General features: G+C 36.8%; 2 protein-coding genes across 3 annotated transcripts; one reads left to right on the forward strand and one right to left on the reverse strand.

The window, feature by feature from the left end:
• The first annotated feature begins 1766 nt into the window (after window positions 1–1766).
• On the forward strand, window positions 1767–6559 carry LOC123708676 (splicing factor 3A subunit 1). 2 transcript variants are annotated; one of them, XM_045659500.1, is made up of 8 exons: window positions 2099–2249; window positions 2321–2431; window positions 2508–2684; window positions 2751–3856; window positions 3979–4170; window positions 4577–4936; window positions 5414–5569; window positions 6407–6559. In XM_045659500.1, exons 4-8 carry the CDS (start codon window positions 2774–2776, stop codon window positions 6506–6508), a joined length of 1893 nt encoding a protein of 630 aa, XP_045515456.1. In that variant the 5' UTR covers window positions 2099–2249; window positions 2321–2431; window positions 2508–2684; window positions 2751–2773; the 3' UTR covers window positions 6509–6559. The 2 variants fall into 2 exon arrangements, with proteins under 2 accessions (XP_045515455.1, XP_045515456.1); XM_045659499.1 differs by lacking the exons at window positions 2099–2249; window positions 2321–2431 and adding an exon at window positions 1767–2068 and having other exon boundaries at window positions 2520–2684.
• Window positions 6560–7565: 1006 nt separating this feature from the next.
• On the reverse strand, window positions 7566–15034 carry LOC123708805 (xylulose kinase). The gene is made up of 11 exons (XM_045659701.1): window positions 14860–15034; window positions 14529–14611; window positions 14203–14350; window positions 13901–14077; window positions 13518–13751; window positions 12964–13120; window positions 11675–11935; window positions 10240–10413; window positions 8869–8966; window positions 8456–8540; window positions 7566–8111 (listed from the first exon to the last, which is right to left on the reverse strand). The coding sequence occupies exons 1-11, from the start codon at window positions 14914–14916 to the stop codon at window positions 7996–7998; spliced, it is 1590 nt and encodes a 529-aa protein (XP_045515657.1). The 5' UTR covers window positions 14917–15034; the 3' UTR covers window positions 7566–7995.
• Between the last annotated feature and the right edge of the window lie 2950 nt (window positions 15035–17984).

Consider the following 17984-nt stretch of genomic DNA (forward strand, 5'->3'; position numbering starts at 1 on the left):
CTTCAGCCAAACGGGCAGGCACGACCGGGGCAGTACCACTGTCTCACAGAAAACCGGCGTGAAGTGATACAATAGGTTCATCTTGTTGTACTCGCGTTTCGTGCGGTGAGTGAGACTCCCGGAGCCCATCAATTCCCCCCCCCCCAGAATATGAAGATGCAGTTTAAACAGAGATTACCCCAAGGGGGTACCACACGTTGCCGCAGTGGAGAATCCCCCTCTGAGCGTCCATCATCGGAACAATCAGTATTCAGTGGTGGATGCACAGGCTGCCCTTCGTATTCTGGGGTGGGCAAAAACTGCGCAAAAACTTTAACTTTAGGTTTCGATCTCGGAGCAAACGGAAGAATTTACCGAAGGCATCGCCTTCCACGCTCTCGGTGGACTTTATGATGTTAGGGGGCTCAATTCTAATCTTAATGCGGTTCACTTTCACCTCGAAACTGCGAAGCCGGCCTTATTCTTCCTTACTGAGACTCAGATATCCTCCCCGGCTGATACTTCCTACCTCTCCCACCCGGGGTACAAATTGGAACATTCATTTGTGCCACGGGCGGGAGTTTGCGTGTATGTCAGAGAGGATATCTGTTCTCGTCGCCTCGGGTCGCTTGAAGGAAGGCACCTATCTAGCCTCTGGCTGCGCGTAGACTGCGATGACCATCCGCGATTCTACGCATGACTGTATAGGTCCCATAGCGGAAATACCGAAACTGACCGACTCATTGAGCACATTCAAATGGCTACAGATTCCCTGCTCGAAGCGGTTCCTACCGCTGAAATCGTGATACTTGGCAATTTTAACGCTCACCATGCCGATTGACTCGGCTCAGAAACCACCGATCACGCGGGAAGATCCTTTCACGACTTTGCTTTAGCTTACGACCTGTCACAAATGGTCCCTTCGATTACGCGAACACCTGATGTGGATGGTCATAAACCCTCTTTGTTGGACCTTCTGCTGACCTCACATCCGGAGACCTATCGAGTATCTGTTGACCCGCTATTGGGTTCATCGGATCATTGTGTGGTCCGGTGTACTGTGCCTACTACGCGCCCTCCTCGGCCTCGTTTTTCGGGTTGTCGCCGTATTTGGCACTATCGGTCAGCAGATTGGGATGGGATGCGGTCTTTCTTTGCGTCCTACCCTTGGGATGTGCTTTTCGTCGGAAGCTCCAGATTCCGTCGCTGCCTCTGTCACCGAAGTGGTTCTGCAGGGCATGGAACTCTTTGTTCCATTTTCTGCGGTGCCGATCGGTGGCAAGTCACAGCCCTGGTTTAAGCGTTTTTCAAGGCAATTTTTGCCGCGTACTACCGCTATGTGGAACCAGCTGCCCACTGCAGTATTTTCGAACCAATTCGACTTAGGGTCCTTCAAGAAAAGAGCGTTCTTAAAAGGCCGGCAACGCATTCGCGAGCCCTCTGGCATTGAGAGTGTCCATGGGCGGCGGTATCACTTAACATCAGGTGAGCCTCCTGCCCGTTTGCCCCCTATTTAAAAAAAAATACTATCCAAGAATCCAAACCATAATAAGTATCAAAAGCTATCAAGAAATATTGCTAAAGGTTTTTGAGAGAGTCCCCTTTCTAGGGAAAGGAAAATGATTATCCTCTTCAAAGATAAATCTCTCAAAAAAGAAATTTAAGGAGCTGATACCAAGATATTTTAAATTGTTTAACATAACTTGTCATGTTGTGTATATATACTATATCTGTATACTCTTGGCTTACATAATTTGTCTGTGCTTTCCACTTTCGTCAATTGTCAACTAGCATTGTCAATAATTGTTCATTGATTAGACATTTTCAAACAACAACTATTAATTTTAACCAAATAATTAATGTTTGATATACATAATATTTGCAATTTCCTTTTTTTTGAGAACTGATTGAGAATATTAAGTGGTAATGAAAACTGAAGTTAAATAGTCGCAAATCAATACTAGCATAAGAAGGTTGAAAATGCCTTCCATTGACGTAATGATGCCTCCTGGGCAAGAGGTCATAGAGGAACCTCAGGCGCCTCCACCCCCAGTTATTGGCATTATTTATCCTCCACCTGAAGTAAGGAGTATCCTTTTTATTAAATGTTTGTTGGTTTGATTTAATTCAAACATAACCTATATTAGTAAGTATGCTCAGTAAATATGCTGTAAGCAAAATCTGTTATAGTTTTAGTCCACATTATATTTGTTTATTTTACTATTCGCAGCACTTGACAGTGTCCTGTCAGCAGAGTCAAATTTGAAAAGGTAATGGCCACTTTTTAATATAAGAAAATTTTAAAATTTTCTGTGATTAATTTTTGTATAATTTTTTTAAGCTGGTCATATAACCAAAACTCACAGGATATGGATACCAATGATATTCAACAATTTCATCAACATCAAAAGCTAATGTTCTACTAATCATAATAAACTATACCTATTACCTAGTAAGTGAAAATATATAAAAAATATATAAATATACTTGAAATGATTTTACACATAAAAACAAATAATGTTCCTTAGCAAAGTATATAGACATTGTTGACAAAACTGCTAGTTTTGTTGCTCGTAATGGTCCAGAATTTGAAGCTCGTATAAGGCAAAATGAATTGGGAAACCCTAAATTCAATTTCCTCAATGCAGGTGACCCATATCATGCTTATTATCAGCATAAAGTTAAGGAGATTCGGGAAGGAAGAGGTTTGTATCTTCTATTTTGTTTTATATTTTTTCTGCATTCTCTTTGTATATAATATATTTTTTAAGGACAAGATGTTGCACCAACTCCAATGCCTCCAATCCAAAGACCAGGTTTAGCACCTGCCACAGCAGCTAAACAGCAAGAATTGCTTAAAGCTGCTGCTCCAGTTGAACCTCCACCACCCCGTGATCCCCCACCAGACTTTGAATTTATTGCTGATCCACCATCAATATCAGCACTGGAGCTTGACATTGTAAAACTGACTGCTCAGTTTGTTGCAAGAAATGGAAGACAATTCCTAACTGACTTAATGAAAAAGGAAGAACGGAATCACCAATTTGACTTCCTTCGGCCACAGCATTCCCTCTTTCAATATTTTACACGCCTGCTAGAGCAATACACCAAAGTACTTCTACCGCCTAAAGAACTTGTTTCAAAGTTGTCCTCTGAAGTGAGATCTGGAGTTTTGGAACATGCTCGTACTAGGGCTGCATGGCATTCTCACCAAGCTAAGCGCAAGGCAGCCGATGAAGCCAGAATTGAAAAGGAAAGATTAGCATATGCTTCCATTGATTGGCATGATTTTGTTGTGGTAGAAACAGTTGATTACCCTTCTGGGGAACTAGGAGAATTCCCACCTCCAACAACACCATTAGAGGTTGGCGCACGAGTTTTGGCACAAGAGCGTGGGGAAGATATTGCTCATCATGACGAAGATGATACAGAAATGCAGATTGAGTCGGAATCTGAGTCTGAGTCAGACGAAGATCTGGCTGAAATGGAAGATCGCACACAGCAGCAGCAACGACCTGATGACAATCGTGTACAGGATATGGAAGAGGAAAGCTCCTCCTCCGAAGACGAAAGGATTCCAGAACCACCAAGGTACACTACAGCCGACGAAGCTCCGTTGGCCCCGCGCCCAGACCGCGTGGTTGTTAAGAAATACGATCCTAAGCGTTCTCGACCTCAGCCAGCCCCAGCTAGCGAAGAATGGTTGGTGTCTCCTATCACTGGAGAGAAGATTCCAGCTAATAAGGTGGCTGATCACGTGAGAATTGGGTTACTCGATCCACGCTGGTTGGAACAAAGAGATCGAGCGGCCGCTGAGCGTACAGACAGGGACGAAGCCCTGGCACCAGGAGCTGCCATCGAAGAATCACTTAAGCATGTAAGTTTTCCATCAATTATAATAATTTAGTATTTGTGATTTTAAACCAAAAAAAAAATTCGTTTCTGTATTGTTTTATTGATCTGAGTTTTTACTGTAATATCTTAAACTATTTACTACAGCTTGCCGAACGTCGTACTGACATTTTCGGTGTGGGAGATGAGGAAACAGCAATTGGTAAGAAGATTGGAGAAGAAGAGAAGAAACGAGACGAAAGAGTAACCTGGGATGGTCACACGTCCAGCGTGGAGGCTGCTACCCGAGCTGCCCGCGCGCATATTACGCTCGAAGATCAGATTCAACAGATACATAAGGTAATTCAAATTAAAGTAAAATAAATTTAATTTTTATATGCAGTGTTGGCCTCGAAGCTTCATCGTGCGACTCTCATCCCTGAGGTCGTAGGTTCAATCCCCGGCTGTGCACCAATGAACTTTTTGTCTATGTGCGCATTTAACATTCGCTCGAACGGTGAAGGAAAACATCGTTAGGAAACTGGCTTGTCTTAGGCCCAAAAAGTCGACGGTCCTTGTCAGGCACAGGAGGCTGATCACCTACGTTCCTATTATATTGATAAATGGTTGTGAAACAGGTACAGAAATCTGAGGCCAAGACCTAATAAGGTAGCGCCACAAGTATACAATATCTTTAAAACTGGTATTCTAGAAACAGTTTTAGCCCCACTATAATAGATTTACTTTTAATTATATAAAAAATTAGGTTAAAGGTCTTCTACCTGATGAAGAGAAAGAGAAGATTGGACCAAAGCCGGTGCCGCTGTCATCCCGAGCTCGCCCGCCTCCCCCACCAGCTCCACCCCGTGCTCCCGCTCCTCCTTCGGTCATACTGCAGCCAATTCCTCCCCTAATGGTGATCCCCCCAATGCCGCGAGCCTCACTAATCCCAACTCCAGTCGGTGCCCCCTACGGCTACGTTCCAAACGTTCCAGTGGGTAATGTGGGAATGCCTGTCCCGATACCAGAAGACGACGAACCGGCTTCGAAGAGGCCGAGGACTGAAGATGCACTAGAGCCGGAGATCTCTTGGTTGGCTAAACACTCAGGGAATATTACCGTTCAGGTAGGTGTCTTGAGTTTGAGTCTTTGATACTTAGGGAGTCGTTGCAAATATAATTTTTTCAGAGATAATTTATGATGGACTGTGAGTATAGAGTGCAGTGTTGGCCTAGTGGCTTCAGCGTGCGACTGTCGTCCCTGAGGTCGTAGGTTCGATCCCCGGATTTTCCACCAACCATTGGACCAATGGATTTTCTTTCTATGTGCGCATTTAACATTAGCTCGAACGGTGAAGGAAACCCAAAAAGTTGACGTCGTGCGTCAGGCACAGAAGGCTGATCACCTACTTGCCCATTAGATTAACAAATGATGATATAACAGAAATCTGAGGCCCAGACCTAAAAAGGTTGTAGCGCCATTGTATATTTATTTTATGTACTACAGAGTATAGAAATAGAGTTCTAACTATATTCAATTGTTTTATAGTAAAACACACAAAACACTGAAATTAGCAAGTATTGGTTTATATTTAACATTCCAGGTATCACTCCCGCAAGCCCCAGAGCGCGCTGAGTGGCGTTTGGATGGACGCGTGCTTTCGTTCCCGGTGACCCTGAGTTCGACCGTTGCTGACCTCAAAACTAACCTGCAGAGAGCCACAAATATGCCTATCGCCAAGCAGAAGTTGCACTATGAGGTATATATTAGCTTTATGTAACATTTTTGTTTGATTTGAAACTTTTTCATATAAAATGTACGCCTCAGAACGCAGTATTTACCTTTTTTGTGCCTTTATTAATTTGTAATATGAAAATAAATCTTCAATTAAATTTTCTGAAATTCAAATTCCAAATACAGTTAAAACCGTTTATGTCTAGAACAACATACCGGTTATATTGACCAAAATCAAAGGTCCCGGCTGAATTCTTTGTATTGGGTACTTAATAAGAACTACTACGACTGTCGGTATTAAGCCTCTTCGATGTTGTTTTGATAGATTTTGACTGTAATTTTAATATATTTACGAATCCCCCTGTCGGGCGTGTGCCCCACGTTGGGAAACAGTGCCTAATGGGCTTTAATGTTTCTTTATATCATATTCATCCCTTACACTCACTCAAATCTTACTGTATTTTATGTTTTTAATGTTAAATACTGATTGTTGAAAAGTATTCGAAACGGCAAAGAACAATGTCATTCGCGTTTCTATCCGATAAATAATTTTTAATTTATTTAGTAAAGTTTAAGTAATATTACTCGCGTAAATCAAAGTAGATATTGAATGAATAGGCTTAAGAGTAGTGTTGACCTAGTGGTGCAGAGCCTAGGTCGTGCGTTCAATTCCCGGCTGTGCACTAACGGATTTTTCTTTTCTTACATTGTTCGAACGGTATCGAATCGAGACCCAAAATTGTGAATTTGGAGAATCTCGGAATCTCCTCTTTAATCGAAAATTGATCTACGGAATGTGTACACATGCGACTCACCGATGCCTCATACTTGTCTAAAAGAAAATTATGTTTTATATTCTCAGGGTCTATTCTTCAAAGACACGAACTCGTTGGCGTATTACAACGTTTCGCCTGGCGCGGTCATTCAACTCCAGGTTAAGGAGAGAGGTGGAAGGAAAAAATAATTATAATTTTCAATATTTGTGTTTACTTTAACAGTTTGATTAAACAAATATCATTAACGGTGTTATTATTCAATGTCGTACGGCGGTCAAACTTCAGTAGTTGTAGTGCATCTAATACTAAAAAGTGAATGAAAGTAATACTGAAAGTGTTCCTTTTTTAAATAGTAAAATATTTTAACCTGTCCCCGAAGGTAACATGGAATCATATTCGACCTTATTTAAAAAGAAAAAAGTGGTCTAAATGTACTGTTTTAGTTAGCATGTATGTAGAAATAATAAAATGCGAAAGCAACACCGAGGACCTCAGATTCGAGTGTGATACAACCCGAGATGGTTGCAGTGGCTTTAGCTTCAGCTTTGGCTTTACAGGTTTCCAGTCAGTTAGGAGGTTTTGGGTAAGATTCTGAGTCGACATGTCGGAAGTCATATTTTGTCGTGATGTCGATTTCTCTTATTGCTTTGTTCTACTATCAACTAAGGATATTCTTGAACAAAACGCTTACGACTTTTTATGAAAATAATTGCGTCGCGGTTTCATCTGCGTTAGTTTATCATGATGTTGGTCAGTCTTTAACCTTGATTGTTTAAATGGATTATTTAAAGCTAGGTTTCTGATCGTTAAAATAAACTTACTCTTAATATTTAGGATTAGATTTTTATCGACGATCCGGGAACGTAGATAACTAGGATTTTGATCCCTTTGGAGTTGACTCTTGGTCTGTGGGGTTCAAGTGCACAGACGCTTATTAAAGATTTAAGTTGGCGTCTGGTGGATAAAACCAGACGCAGGTGGAGAAAGCACCAGAGCTGGTGCTTTCCTCGCTAAACAAATTAGTATACGATTAAGGGACCAAACTAAAATTTGTTTTAGTTTTCTTTTTATCCATTTTTTATTATCAGAATATATGATGTAAGGCGGGAAGAGAAGTCAAATTAACCTCTTTTAAAATCTCATAGCAACACTGACACACAGTATTTATTTGTATAAAAATTTTATTAACAAAATAACAAGCATTATATAATATATGGAATGTAAATATATAGTATAATTGCACTAGCTAATGTAAATTTTTATATCACATGAGATGAAACATCACTGGAGAACAATTTATTTGAGAATGTTAAAAAAATATGATTTTTATCACATTCGTAATAAGTATAAAAAACGCTTAAATATTTAAATAGAGCGAACACAAGCTTTAAAATAAGTAAAATATTAAAAGGAATCTTATAATATAACATCAAATATGTTCGTTTGGCGAGAAAAAGTTAACAAAAAATAAATTATTATATAAAAAAATCTGTAAAACGTATAAATACCTAATTTAAAGTTAAAAAAAAATAACAGCTCCGTGTGAGTATTGAATGTGATGCAAAATTACGATTGCGATCACGCTCATTATTGATAGGTGTGAATGATCATGCGCAGGTAAGGCAAAATTGTTACCTTTTACATTTTTACATTATATAAAGCGATTATTGGAATGTTATTGTAGTTTTGGAATGGTTTCAACATATTGTCGATATCGTTGTAGCATTGGAGTATATATCACTTCCGAGTCAGGGTACGGATTAGCTACTGGAGATAACGTAGGTTCGCTTCCTGTTGAAACAATAATTGACTTAAGGATATCGAATTGTAAAAGGATAAATGGCTTACTTGCATATACATTAGGACCTGTATAAATCGAACAATTCCACCTGTTCCGCCTCGACGTCTGGCGTTTCACGAGAGAAAGCTTTTTAAACACTTCTTGCCACACACCACCACTATGTGGAACCAACTACCATTCCACCAATTTTCGAACCATAACAACTTCGGGGCCTTCAATGGCGTTCACTGTGTACTTGCAAACCTCCTGTTGAGAGTGTCCTGGTGTCCATGGGCGGTATACACTTAACTTACGTTTGCCTTCTGTGTCATACAAAATATAATATCTGGCTCACCAGTCAGCTTAGTTCCGGTATGTGCGCTCCATACTTCAGCAGCTCGAATAGCGGCGCCCAATAGGGCTGCGTTCGCGTGCTCTTCCTAAAAAATATAGTCTATTGCTTCAAGGTCGTAGTGCTTACCATAAATATCATAGTAGTAATATATATTTTGTAAATGAAAGGAATTTTGATGAATTGTACTTGTTGGAACAGAAAATAATATAATTTTAAGTAATTAAAGACCACTTATTGTGACAAAACTCGAACATATGGAAAATATGGGAATAAAAGATATGAAGTATGTGCACGCGCTAAACCACCTGTAAAGTCATGATAACAATATTCTTTGAAGTCGCTTAAAAATTGAGGTGCAAACAATAAGCACGAATTATGACAAAATTTCTTTTTGACGTACGTACTATTCTTACCTGTACATACACTGGAGTATGAAATACGTCAGCAAATATTTGGAGAAGCTCCTTGTTAACGGATGCTCCGCCCGTCGCTACCAGGTGGGATCTAGAGTCTTAATTATATAAGAACAATATGTTAGAAGACGTTAACACAGTCCAAGCGCACCGTTGTACGTCGGTACTGTACAGTAGAACAGTCTGTCTCTTTTCAGCACAATAAAAACACAATTAGATAGACAGAGACAAAAGAGTACTTCAGTACCGTGCAGTAGAACGGGAAAGAAATGGGACAAAGCAAGGCAATATTGTCACACTCTGAAGATCTTCATATACGATTCAAAACTTTATACATTTACCAACAATCTCAATAATTCTCAACCTGTCCTATGCTGAACCGAAAAGTACTCTCATTCTCCTCTCCTCATCTCCTTCTCCTCCTCCTCTCATTGTGTAACAATTGTTTTTTTTAATATAATAGGTGGCAAACGGGCAGGAGGCTCACCAGATGTCAAGCGATACCTCTCATGGACGCGGCCTTTCAAATTAATAATAAATTTTAAAACTTTAATTGTACAATGTAAGTGTTATGTAGAAATTATTACGTTACCGTTAACATAGATAAAAAACTTTCTTCCCACGACACAGGGAATCTTGGTGCTAATGCACTTTTTTACCAATCATCCTTTTTTATTATATTATATATGTATATATTAGACACACACACACATATATATATATATATATGTTTTTCTTTTTATCTGTTAATTGTCGTCAAGTGCTCGATTATTTTTTTATTATCAGGACAAACTGAACATTTAATATATGTGTCATGTGTTAGTAATGACGGAAGTATTTATTTATTTATTAACATCGTTGCTGAAATATAATACATAATACAACTAACATAATTAAATAAAAAGGAGGGGCAACCGGGGCGATCGCTTTCGAGCGATCACAACCACTGTGAGAAAAAAATAGAAAACAAAAGAATGCAATTAAAACTTATCTAAACAGTGATAAAGACAATTTAAAAATAAAATCAAAAAAGGTACATGAATAACGATAATTTAAGACCATTTAGTACGAAAGTTAGGTATGATTTTGGCCACTCACAGATCTGGTCGCAGAGTTTCATGTTGTATGAAATATTTTTCCTTTTAGTAACTTTAAAACATAATTCAGTATACCTCCATTAATATACAAACAAATATATTTTTCCACGTTTTTTTTCATAACAAAAATATCACCGAACATTTTTTGTTATGCCAAAATATTTCGGCACTGTTGGGATCTAATAGGAAACGTAAATTAAGATCATCCTTTTTCAATATTGACGTTGATAATAAATAGCTCCCAATATATGAATAAATTTTGATTTAACTTTACCAAGCCTGAACCCCATATCCTCAGCATGGGCCCGCCTAGCCAACGCCTGCCCCTCGAGTAGGGCCCGGGCCTCAAACTGCGGCGCGCACTTATCAAGACTACGCCCATTCGAATCCCACACCCATTTGCCCGCAACAGCGCGTGGCACGATCTCCGCAGTGTCGTAGTAAATACCTTCATAAAAAAGTATTATTGAAAAAAAAAAATATTATATATCTCTCCAGAAATGGGTGAAACTTTGAACCGATTTGGAGACATGTACTGTTTCCAAGTACAAATAACTAAGTAATTTCGATATGACTTTTAGCTACCGATAGGTTTACTGATGAATATATGTTAGACTGGACATAGGGTCCTTCAAGAAACGAGTGTAGCAATTCTGGCTATTGGCAATGTATGTGTCCATGGGCGGCGTATCTCTTAACATTATAAAAACCTGCATGGAAGCCTAATTTATTAACACCTGTAACCTATTACTATAGTTGTTAATTAATTTTCATGTTTCTGTGTTAAACATACAGATTTAAATGTAGTGAAAACTATATTTCCATATATATTACTGTTAGTTTTATCATATGGATGTCTATTTCGCAGCCAAATAGTTTAATTAGCCGTTCAATTAACAGCCTAGCCGTTTAACTAGCGGCCTGAAAGATGGCCAGCTAGTTGATTAAACAGTTAGGCAAATGACTTGGATCGATGACGTTTCATTACTTGACTAGCCTGTTAACTGTTAATTTAAATTTAGTTCCACTGTCTGCCACTCGCAAACTCGAAACGAAACTCTTCTAACTGTCAATATGGCGTCAGCAAACCACAACTTTAATGGTGTTTTCCAAAGTTTTATGAGAAACAACAAGTACAATTGAAGAGTATTGACAATAATAATGTGAATTTGACTTAAGCAATTTAATTTTAAAAGAAATATTTTCTTAATGACATGTTTCAATATTTTTTATTTATTCCAAATAAGGACAGTATCGTACGAATGGCCTAAGAATTAGCCATCAAGTTTATTAAATGTTGTAATAAACGCTACGGCTGAATGTTTCAGGCCGTTTGTTAAACAGCGCCGTTTAGTTAAAAGGCTAGGCTGTTAATTGAACGGCTAATTAAGCTAGCTGGCTGCGACATATATATTATTTTATAGGACGAAGCTCACCTGATGTTATGTGATACCGCCATGCCATGACACTCACATTGCCAGAAGGTTCACAATGTTTGTTCCCAATTTTAAGAATTGGTACGCTCTTTTCTTGAAAGAGTAAGTCGAATTGGTTCGGAAATACTTCAATGGGCAGCTGGTTCCAAATACTTGTGAACTACGAACGTAAAGGTGATACATGCAATTTCGTATTCTGCCTCGACGTCCGATGATAAAACTCAGCTGCAGCTATTGGTATGATGAAATTTACATGATGTCAGAACCACTTACCCATGTAACCCATATTTCCTCTAACCGTCGACCGAAGCAATTCATTAAATGCGTCCCAACTTGTTCCTACCAGCCTATCCCTATGATTTTGTCTCGTCAAGGATCCATTAGAGAAGCATAGCAGCGCCATATACGGAGCGTCAGTTGTGGGGCCTACAAGGATATGGCCCGCTGGTGGAGCCCTGGCTTCTTGTAGGCCCAGTAGAAGTGTGTCGCTTGTACCGAGACTTAGGCCTACACAGCCCGAACGGAGGCGGAGCCCTAAAAATAATTATAGACAGTATTTAAAAGGCCAAATTTGGGATCAATACATCTAGACGGCTGGCAACGTAATGATTTAAGGAATTTGACGGAATTTTCCAACTTGATAAAATAAATCAGTGGTACAACAACCGATTTTGAATGAGACTTAAATTTATGTATCTGTTACATGATCATTTGTCAATCTTATAATTATAATATATAAGTAGGTAATCAAGCTCTTGTCTCGTCGATATTTTGGGTCCAAGGTAAACCGGTTTCCTCACGATGTTTACTTCACCGTTCGAGCGAGTGTTAAATGCGCACATAGACAGAAAGTCCATTGGTGCACAGCCGGGGATCGAACCTTCGAAATCGACATCAGGGATGAGAGTCGCACGCAGAAGCCAGTAGGGCACACTGCTCTTCCAATTTGATTATGTTCTTTAAATTGTATACGTATATATAATACAATTTTTTTCAAATTCATTTTGCAAAATAAACCTCGATCCTAGCATTAAATACGTGAAAATAACTAGTTTTTTGTTGTTAAAATAAAAATAATGACATTATATTTTGCTCATGTAAATATGCAAAATAATATTTTTTATAAAATTATGAAAATAAATTGAGTTTGCTTCAAATATATCTTAAAACGAAAAATCGTAAAATGATAACGTAGCATATAAACATTTTTAAGATATGTTATCAGGGATTGAAACTACTTGAGATTGTCATCATTAACACATTACATTCAAAAGTGTTTACAGAACAAATCTTAATTTATGTATTTAAATATTTAAGCATTTTCTCTCAAATTCAACTAAGATTTTTACGTCTAATAATTTATAAAATGGCCGGCAGCACAGACTAAGACATTACAATGAGGTTCCAAAATTACAAAACTCTTTTGTTATAATTTCTACAAGTTGTAGATGCATCTATTCACAATGCACTTCATAATCGTATGTACTATATGTGTATCTAACCAGTATATACAATTGCTATTTGGATACAGCTATTTTATCTTAAATTATTCGTTAACTTACCAGCAAGTGCCGAACAATTATCACCAGTAAAAGCTATCACTGCACAGTCTGATGTAAATCCATATCTCTTCACAAAATATTGTGATATATTCCCAACCACCGTAGCACTGGGTACTGGTGACCCGAGCTTTGTTGCTAGATGTTCATTACCACAGGCCTGTCAAATTCGTTCATAGCTATACAAAACACATATTTTTGGTAATGTTACCAATTATTGTGAGTTTCAAAAATTTTGTGCATGAATCTAATATTCCAATAACATTCACATAGTATGCTATAATGGCAGTAAGAAAAATCTACGGTCTAGAGGTTCATATTATGTTTCACCTCTGTCCATGGGCCCAAACAATGCCAGAAGGCTCATGGGTGTGTTGTTAAACCTATCCAAAAATAATACTAAGGGTAAAGATAAGTTACCGTGACATATCTTCACAAAATAGATAAAGTTCATTAGATATCTTAATAATACAAACTGTACATTTTTGAATAACTAATGAAGTTGAGTTAGCTATGTTAGGCATTTCATTTCAAAATACCAAATCAAAGTTTCAAACCTTCAAAGCCTGTTCACACCATTTCTTAGTATGAATATCCAATAAATTCATTCCAGATCCATCAGCCAAATCAATTGGTGCATATCTGCCTAGAAACAATGAACAGGCAAATGAAGATACAAGTGATATTCTCTCAGTTGCTGAATATGTCCTGGGTCTAGTTCGAAACATCTTGCGTATTTGTGCTCCAGTGAAGCGTTCATAAGCACGGGAACCCGTTATTTTGGCAAGTTCCTAAAAAAAAATAGATTGTTAGAAGGAGAACAGAGACTACTGTGTTTTAACTTAAGCAAATAAAATAAAATAACTTTTGATACAACTGTTTCTTTTGACTAAATAATTTATAAAGAAATAATGTATTGATACTGAATATTAAGACATACTTCAGGTCCACCAACAGCCTCCTCAAGGGCTCGACAGTCAGCACTTGTACTCGAGTCCATCCATACGGGAGAGTTTGCCATAAATGTAGAAGCCAATTGACTATGAAGAAAGTCTTCAGATGATAGAGATTTTAATCTCTCCTCAGATCCTTTTGCCCACCAGACTGACCCATGTTGCTAAAATTAAATTGAAATATAAGAGCAACAATGGAAAACTAGTATTTTAATGGGACTATTAATGTATTGACATAATTTGACATATGAAAGGTATGGAAACTTAATTGGAGAAATTAAAATTAAACCTGTGCTGCACCCGACAAAGCTTCAATGGTTGAGAAGTCTACCCCAGCAACAATAAGCCTATCCATCACCATATCCAAGGCTTTCACCCATAGTAGTGGTGGTGCTGTCACCTCACCACATTCTCCTTTGACCACGCCTCCCGAAGTCCTATCAATAGTATCATCAAAATTATTAAGTCATAGAAAATAATAATAAGATAAATACATAATTTATAGGAACATTTTATTTTTCAAATCATAATTATGATTTTTGTTTTACTAATGAATGTAGTGTGGAAAGCTATATAAATATTATGTTTATTAATTATAATCAAATACATAATTACCTGAACTCTGGTAAATCCACATCGAATTCGACGTCTGCTTCTTGTATCACTTTGTAGTCTTCACTAATTACAATTGCTTTTAACTAAAATAAAATTATATATTTAATATACAATATTCGTCGTCTTCACTACTTTTTAAATGTCGCTAAATTAAAAAGAAAAAAAACAAATAAAACTTGACATAGTTAAAATGAAATCAAATATATTTAACACACTGGCCATTCCCAATTTTAATTAGACTTTCTAATTAGTGTAAAATGACAGGTATAATAATTATTACTTTCATAACTTTCATACCCAACTTTAAAAAAATATTGAGATACATACATACCCTTTGAGTACTAAAATCAAATCCTAAAAAAGTTTTATTTTTATTTTCTTCGATCATTTTCTATTTTGTTTAGAGTTTTGACAGCGCGCTAACAGATCAACGCGACACTGATGCGTTCAAAAACTGTAATGATGACGCACAATCACAACCACGACCTTACAAAACCGACTCTTAGGTCATATTATGAAAACTAATTATCAATCTTCTGTATAACAATATGATTGTGGGTGTTATCACAAATTAAACTTTGTTTTTTAATGCAATGTATTTTTTCTATCTTAGCACAAGTAGGTTCTTCGGAAATATTAAACTGTATTTAAATTTTTATTTTAGTTTTTGAAAATACAAATCCTTTACTTATCTATTCGTACTAAAGGTACGATTTCATCAGTGAGAAAAAAGATGAAGGCAAACAATATGAAGGATAAGAACCGTGAAACCTACATTAAGGGAATAAATGTGGTGATAAAAATAATTACTTTCACAGATTTTTTAAACCTTGTTTTATTTTGAGGACTTGAACTACGGTGGCATGAAGTCTAAACCGAACGACTTTCTAGAATGTTATTTCGTATAAGTGGTCATGATGGACATGCGTCAATCACAACTACTTTGGGCATATGAGATGCCTCAAAATAATTTAGATTTTAGATAAAAGAAGCGTAACTCATTTATAAAAACATGATTTGACACACATTGTACCTGTGTTTTGTAACAAAAAGTTTAAATATTTGTTTTTAGGCGACGCTTAAATAAGTTAAATTTCTTATAGTTTCTTATATATAAGGCGGTTATAGAAACTATGTAATTAAAAATGGCTTCGACGTATCACGCGATTTACAGCAAGAGTCACAAGTTGACTGACCACGCCGCCAATAAAATACATTTTCTGGTTTGGGTGGGATTTTGGGGATTTTTTATAACATGAATTCATACATCAATAGGACGTTGATTGATGCTAAGTATTTTATAAATAATAAGATAAGTCTTTATATAAATGAGTCTCTCTTCTTGGTCATCGCATAACGCGTGAACGGATGGATCAATTTCGCTAACTCTTTCTTGTTGTATAATTCTCAGGAGAAAGTTCTTATAAAATAACAAAATGAAGATAAGCGAACCATTGGAAAATTTAAGAAAACATAACAACAATATTAATTATACATCAGTTGTTAGAAATAACTGTCAGTGAATGGCAAAATAATGCTTAAAAAGGCGGCCAAAAATTTTAATATTAAAAAATATGTATACCGACTCTATTGAATAGTTATAGTTCAAATTGGTTAATATTGCCTTCCACTGCGAGCGTAATGCGACCCATTACGGACTCCGCTACACTCGTTACGAAGATTTTCATACATACCGTCCCCGCTTTGGTGGAAGTACATCTATGAAAGTCATCGTTATGATTATAGCGGAGTAGGCGGGCATGTCTGTTGGGTCATTTAGTTTTATAAATAATAGCCGGAAAAATTAGCGTCTTTATAAATAGTTCAAAAATAATTTTTCGTTGGCGTTAATCAAAACTACGTCCGTTATACACTCATTAAGGAACGATTCCATGATGTCCGGTTAAATTCCAATAGACAATGGAAAATTTTCTGTTACACGTCGTTGATTTCGTGTCTCCGACTCCTCGGCTTCCCTCTCAAGTGCGGACACTCCAGTCAAGTCCAGTAGTGGAGTGATGGAGATGGAACACAGTAAGGATAGAGCGTAATGGCCGCAATGGCCTAACACCGCAATTAATTATAAGGTACTTGATTGTACACTTCTGTGAAACAATGAATTATTGAATTAATTATTTCGTTTTGAATATTTCCAGATAACCCAAATTAGGAAACAGTCATTACCTTAACGATGTTTTAATTTTTTCAAGGGTAAAAATTTAGCGCAAAATAATTTAGATTAAAAATAATTTATTAGTAATGATTAAAATAATTAAAAATAAGAAAATTAAAACAAATTTAAAAAGTTTGTTCCTGTGGCAGTGTAACTAACTCTGGCAGCATTTACTCGCTGTAATGCGATACATATTCATTGAACGAGGAATTTCATTATGAAAATATCTTATTGAAAAGATGTAATAATAATGATGACAAATAATAATAAGTCAAATTCTAGTACATGCGTGCATATAAATTGTTCCTATTTTTCCATTCTACCTTTTATTGCACAGCATAACTGGCCCTCGAAAACCTTAAAACCGCCGTACTTATTCGTGTAACAAATTGTTTCGGCTCCATGAACATAGGCCTAAACTATTTATGTCGTGCAAGTGCCTACACCAAGCGTGTAACCACGATCAATACCCAGGTATCAGGGCTCCGGTTAATCGGCTGGAAAGGCACACGGCTCACTCCACACCTCTATTTATACCAAAACCTCATTTGCGTGTGTTTTGAAGTACAATTAAAAAGAAAATATACTGTTTAAACACATTTAGTATCAGTAATGATTGAACCTTTCTTATTGGCTTACGTCTTAAAACGGTGTGATGTCTTTTAGAAAGATAATATACTACTTTTAAAAGAGTTTTATTATCAGATCTGATTTTATATAAAATTATTAAAGATGAAACATTTTTTTTATACAACACACACGTAAAACACTTAATACGATAATTCATTAAAATATTTTAAATTAAAAACAGTTCTTTCGTAAACCTACCAGAGACAATTGGTATTAATAATTGGAGTTGTCACTTTATTGCTATATTTTTCACTCAAAACAGCAATAAGGTTTTATATATAGAATACTAAAGAAGTTATCTTAACGAAATTGTGTGTTTCTTTAACCTTTACATAATGGATTCTGACCTTTGTATTTTACTCCATGAGTTGTTATGGATTCTAAATATGCAATAAAATTTTCTTTTAGCGTTAATTTAACTAGAATTGGACTCTGTGGTGCGTACTTTGTTTTTATAATCTGAACGGTCAAATTCGCTGATCGAAAATCAATAATATAAACATGTACAGCAAATATAGATAATAGCTGCATGTTCTAATTCCTCAAATGACCTACAAAATAGGAGACAACAAGAGAAACTAAGATTTTTTCATACAATTATTTAGGGATAGCAATTGTCAATAGTTACTCAGCAATGTTAATTTTTTATTTCG

Source organism: Pieris brassicae, chromosome 4 (assembly GCF_905147105.1).
Source record: "Pieris brassicae chromosome 4, ilPieBrab1.1, whole genome shotgun sequence".
Taxonomy (NCBI): Eukaryota; Metazoa; Arthropoda; class Insecta; order Lepidoptera; family Pieridae; genus Pieris; species Pieris brassicae.

Bases quoted from the DNA above. Each gene is read 5' to 3' on its own strand.
- LOC123708805 (XM_045659701.1), bottom strand. From the start codon at position 14,916: ATGATCGAAGAAAATAAAAATAAAACTTTTTTAGGATTTGATTTTAGT. The intron at 13,752-13,900 runs GTATGTCTTAAT...ATTTTTTTTTAG, and splicing joins AGGCTGTTGGTGGACCTGAA to GAACTTGCCAAAATAACGGG. The intron at 8,967-10,239 runs GTAAAGTTAAAT...TATATAATTAAG, and splicing joins GGATATGGGGTTCAGGCTTG to ACTCTAGATCCCACCTGGTA.
- LOC123708676 (XM_045659499.1), top strand. From the start codon at position 1,960: ATGCCTTCCATTGACGTAATGATGCCTCCTGGGCAAGAGGTCATAGAG. The intron at 2,685-2,750 runs GTTTGTATCTTC...ATATTTTTTAAG, and splicing joins GGAGATTCGGGAAGGAAGAG to GACAAGATGTTGCACCAACT. The intron at 3,857-3,978 runs GTAAGTTTTCCA...TATTTACTACAG, and splicing joins TCGAAGAATCACTTAAGCAT to CTTGCCGAACGTCGTACTGA.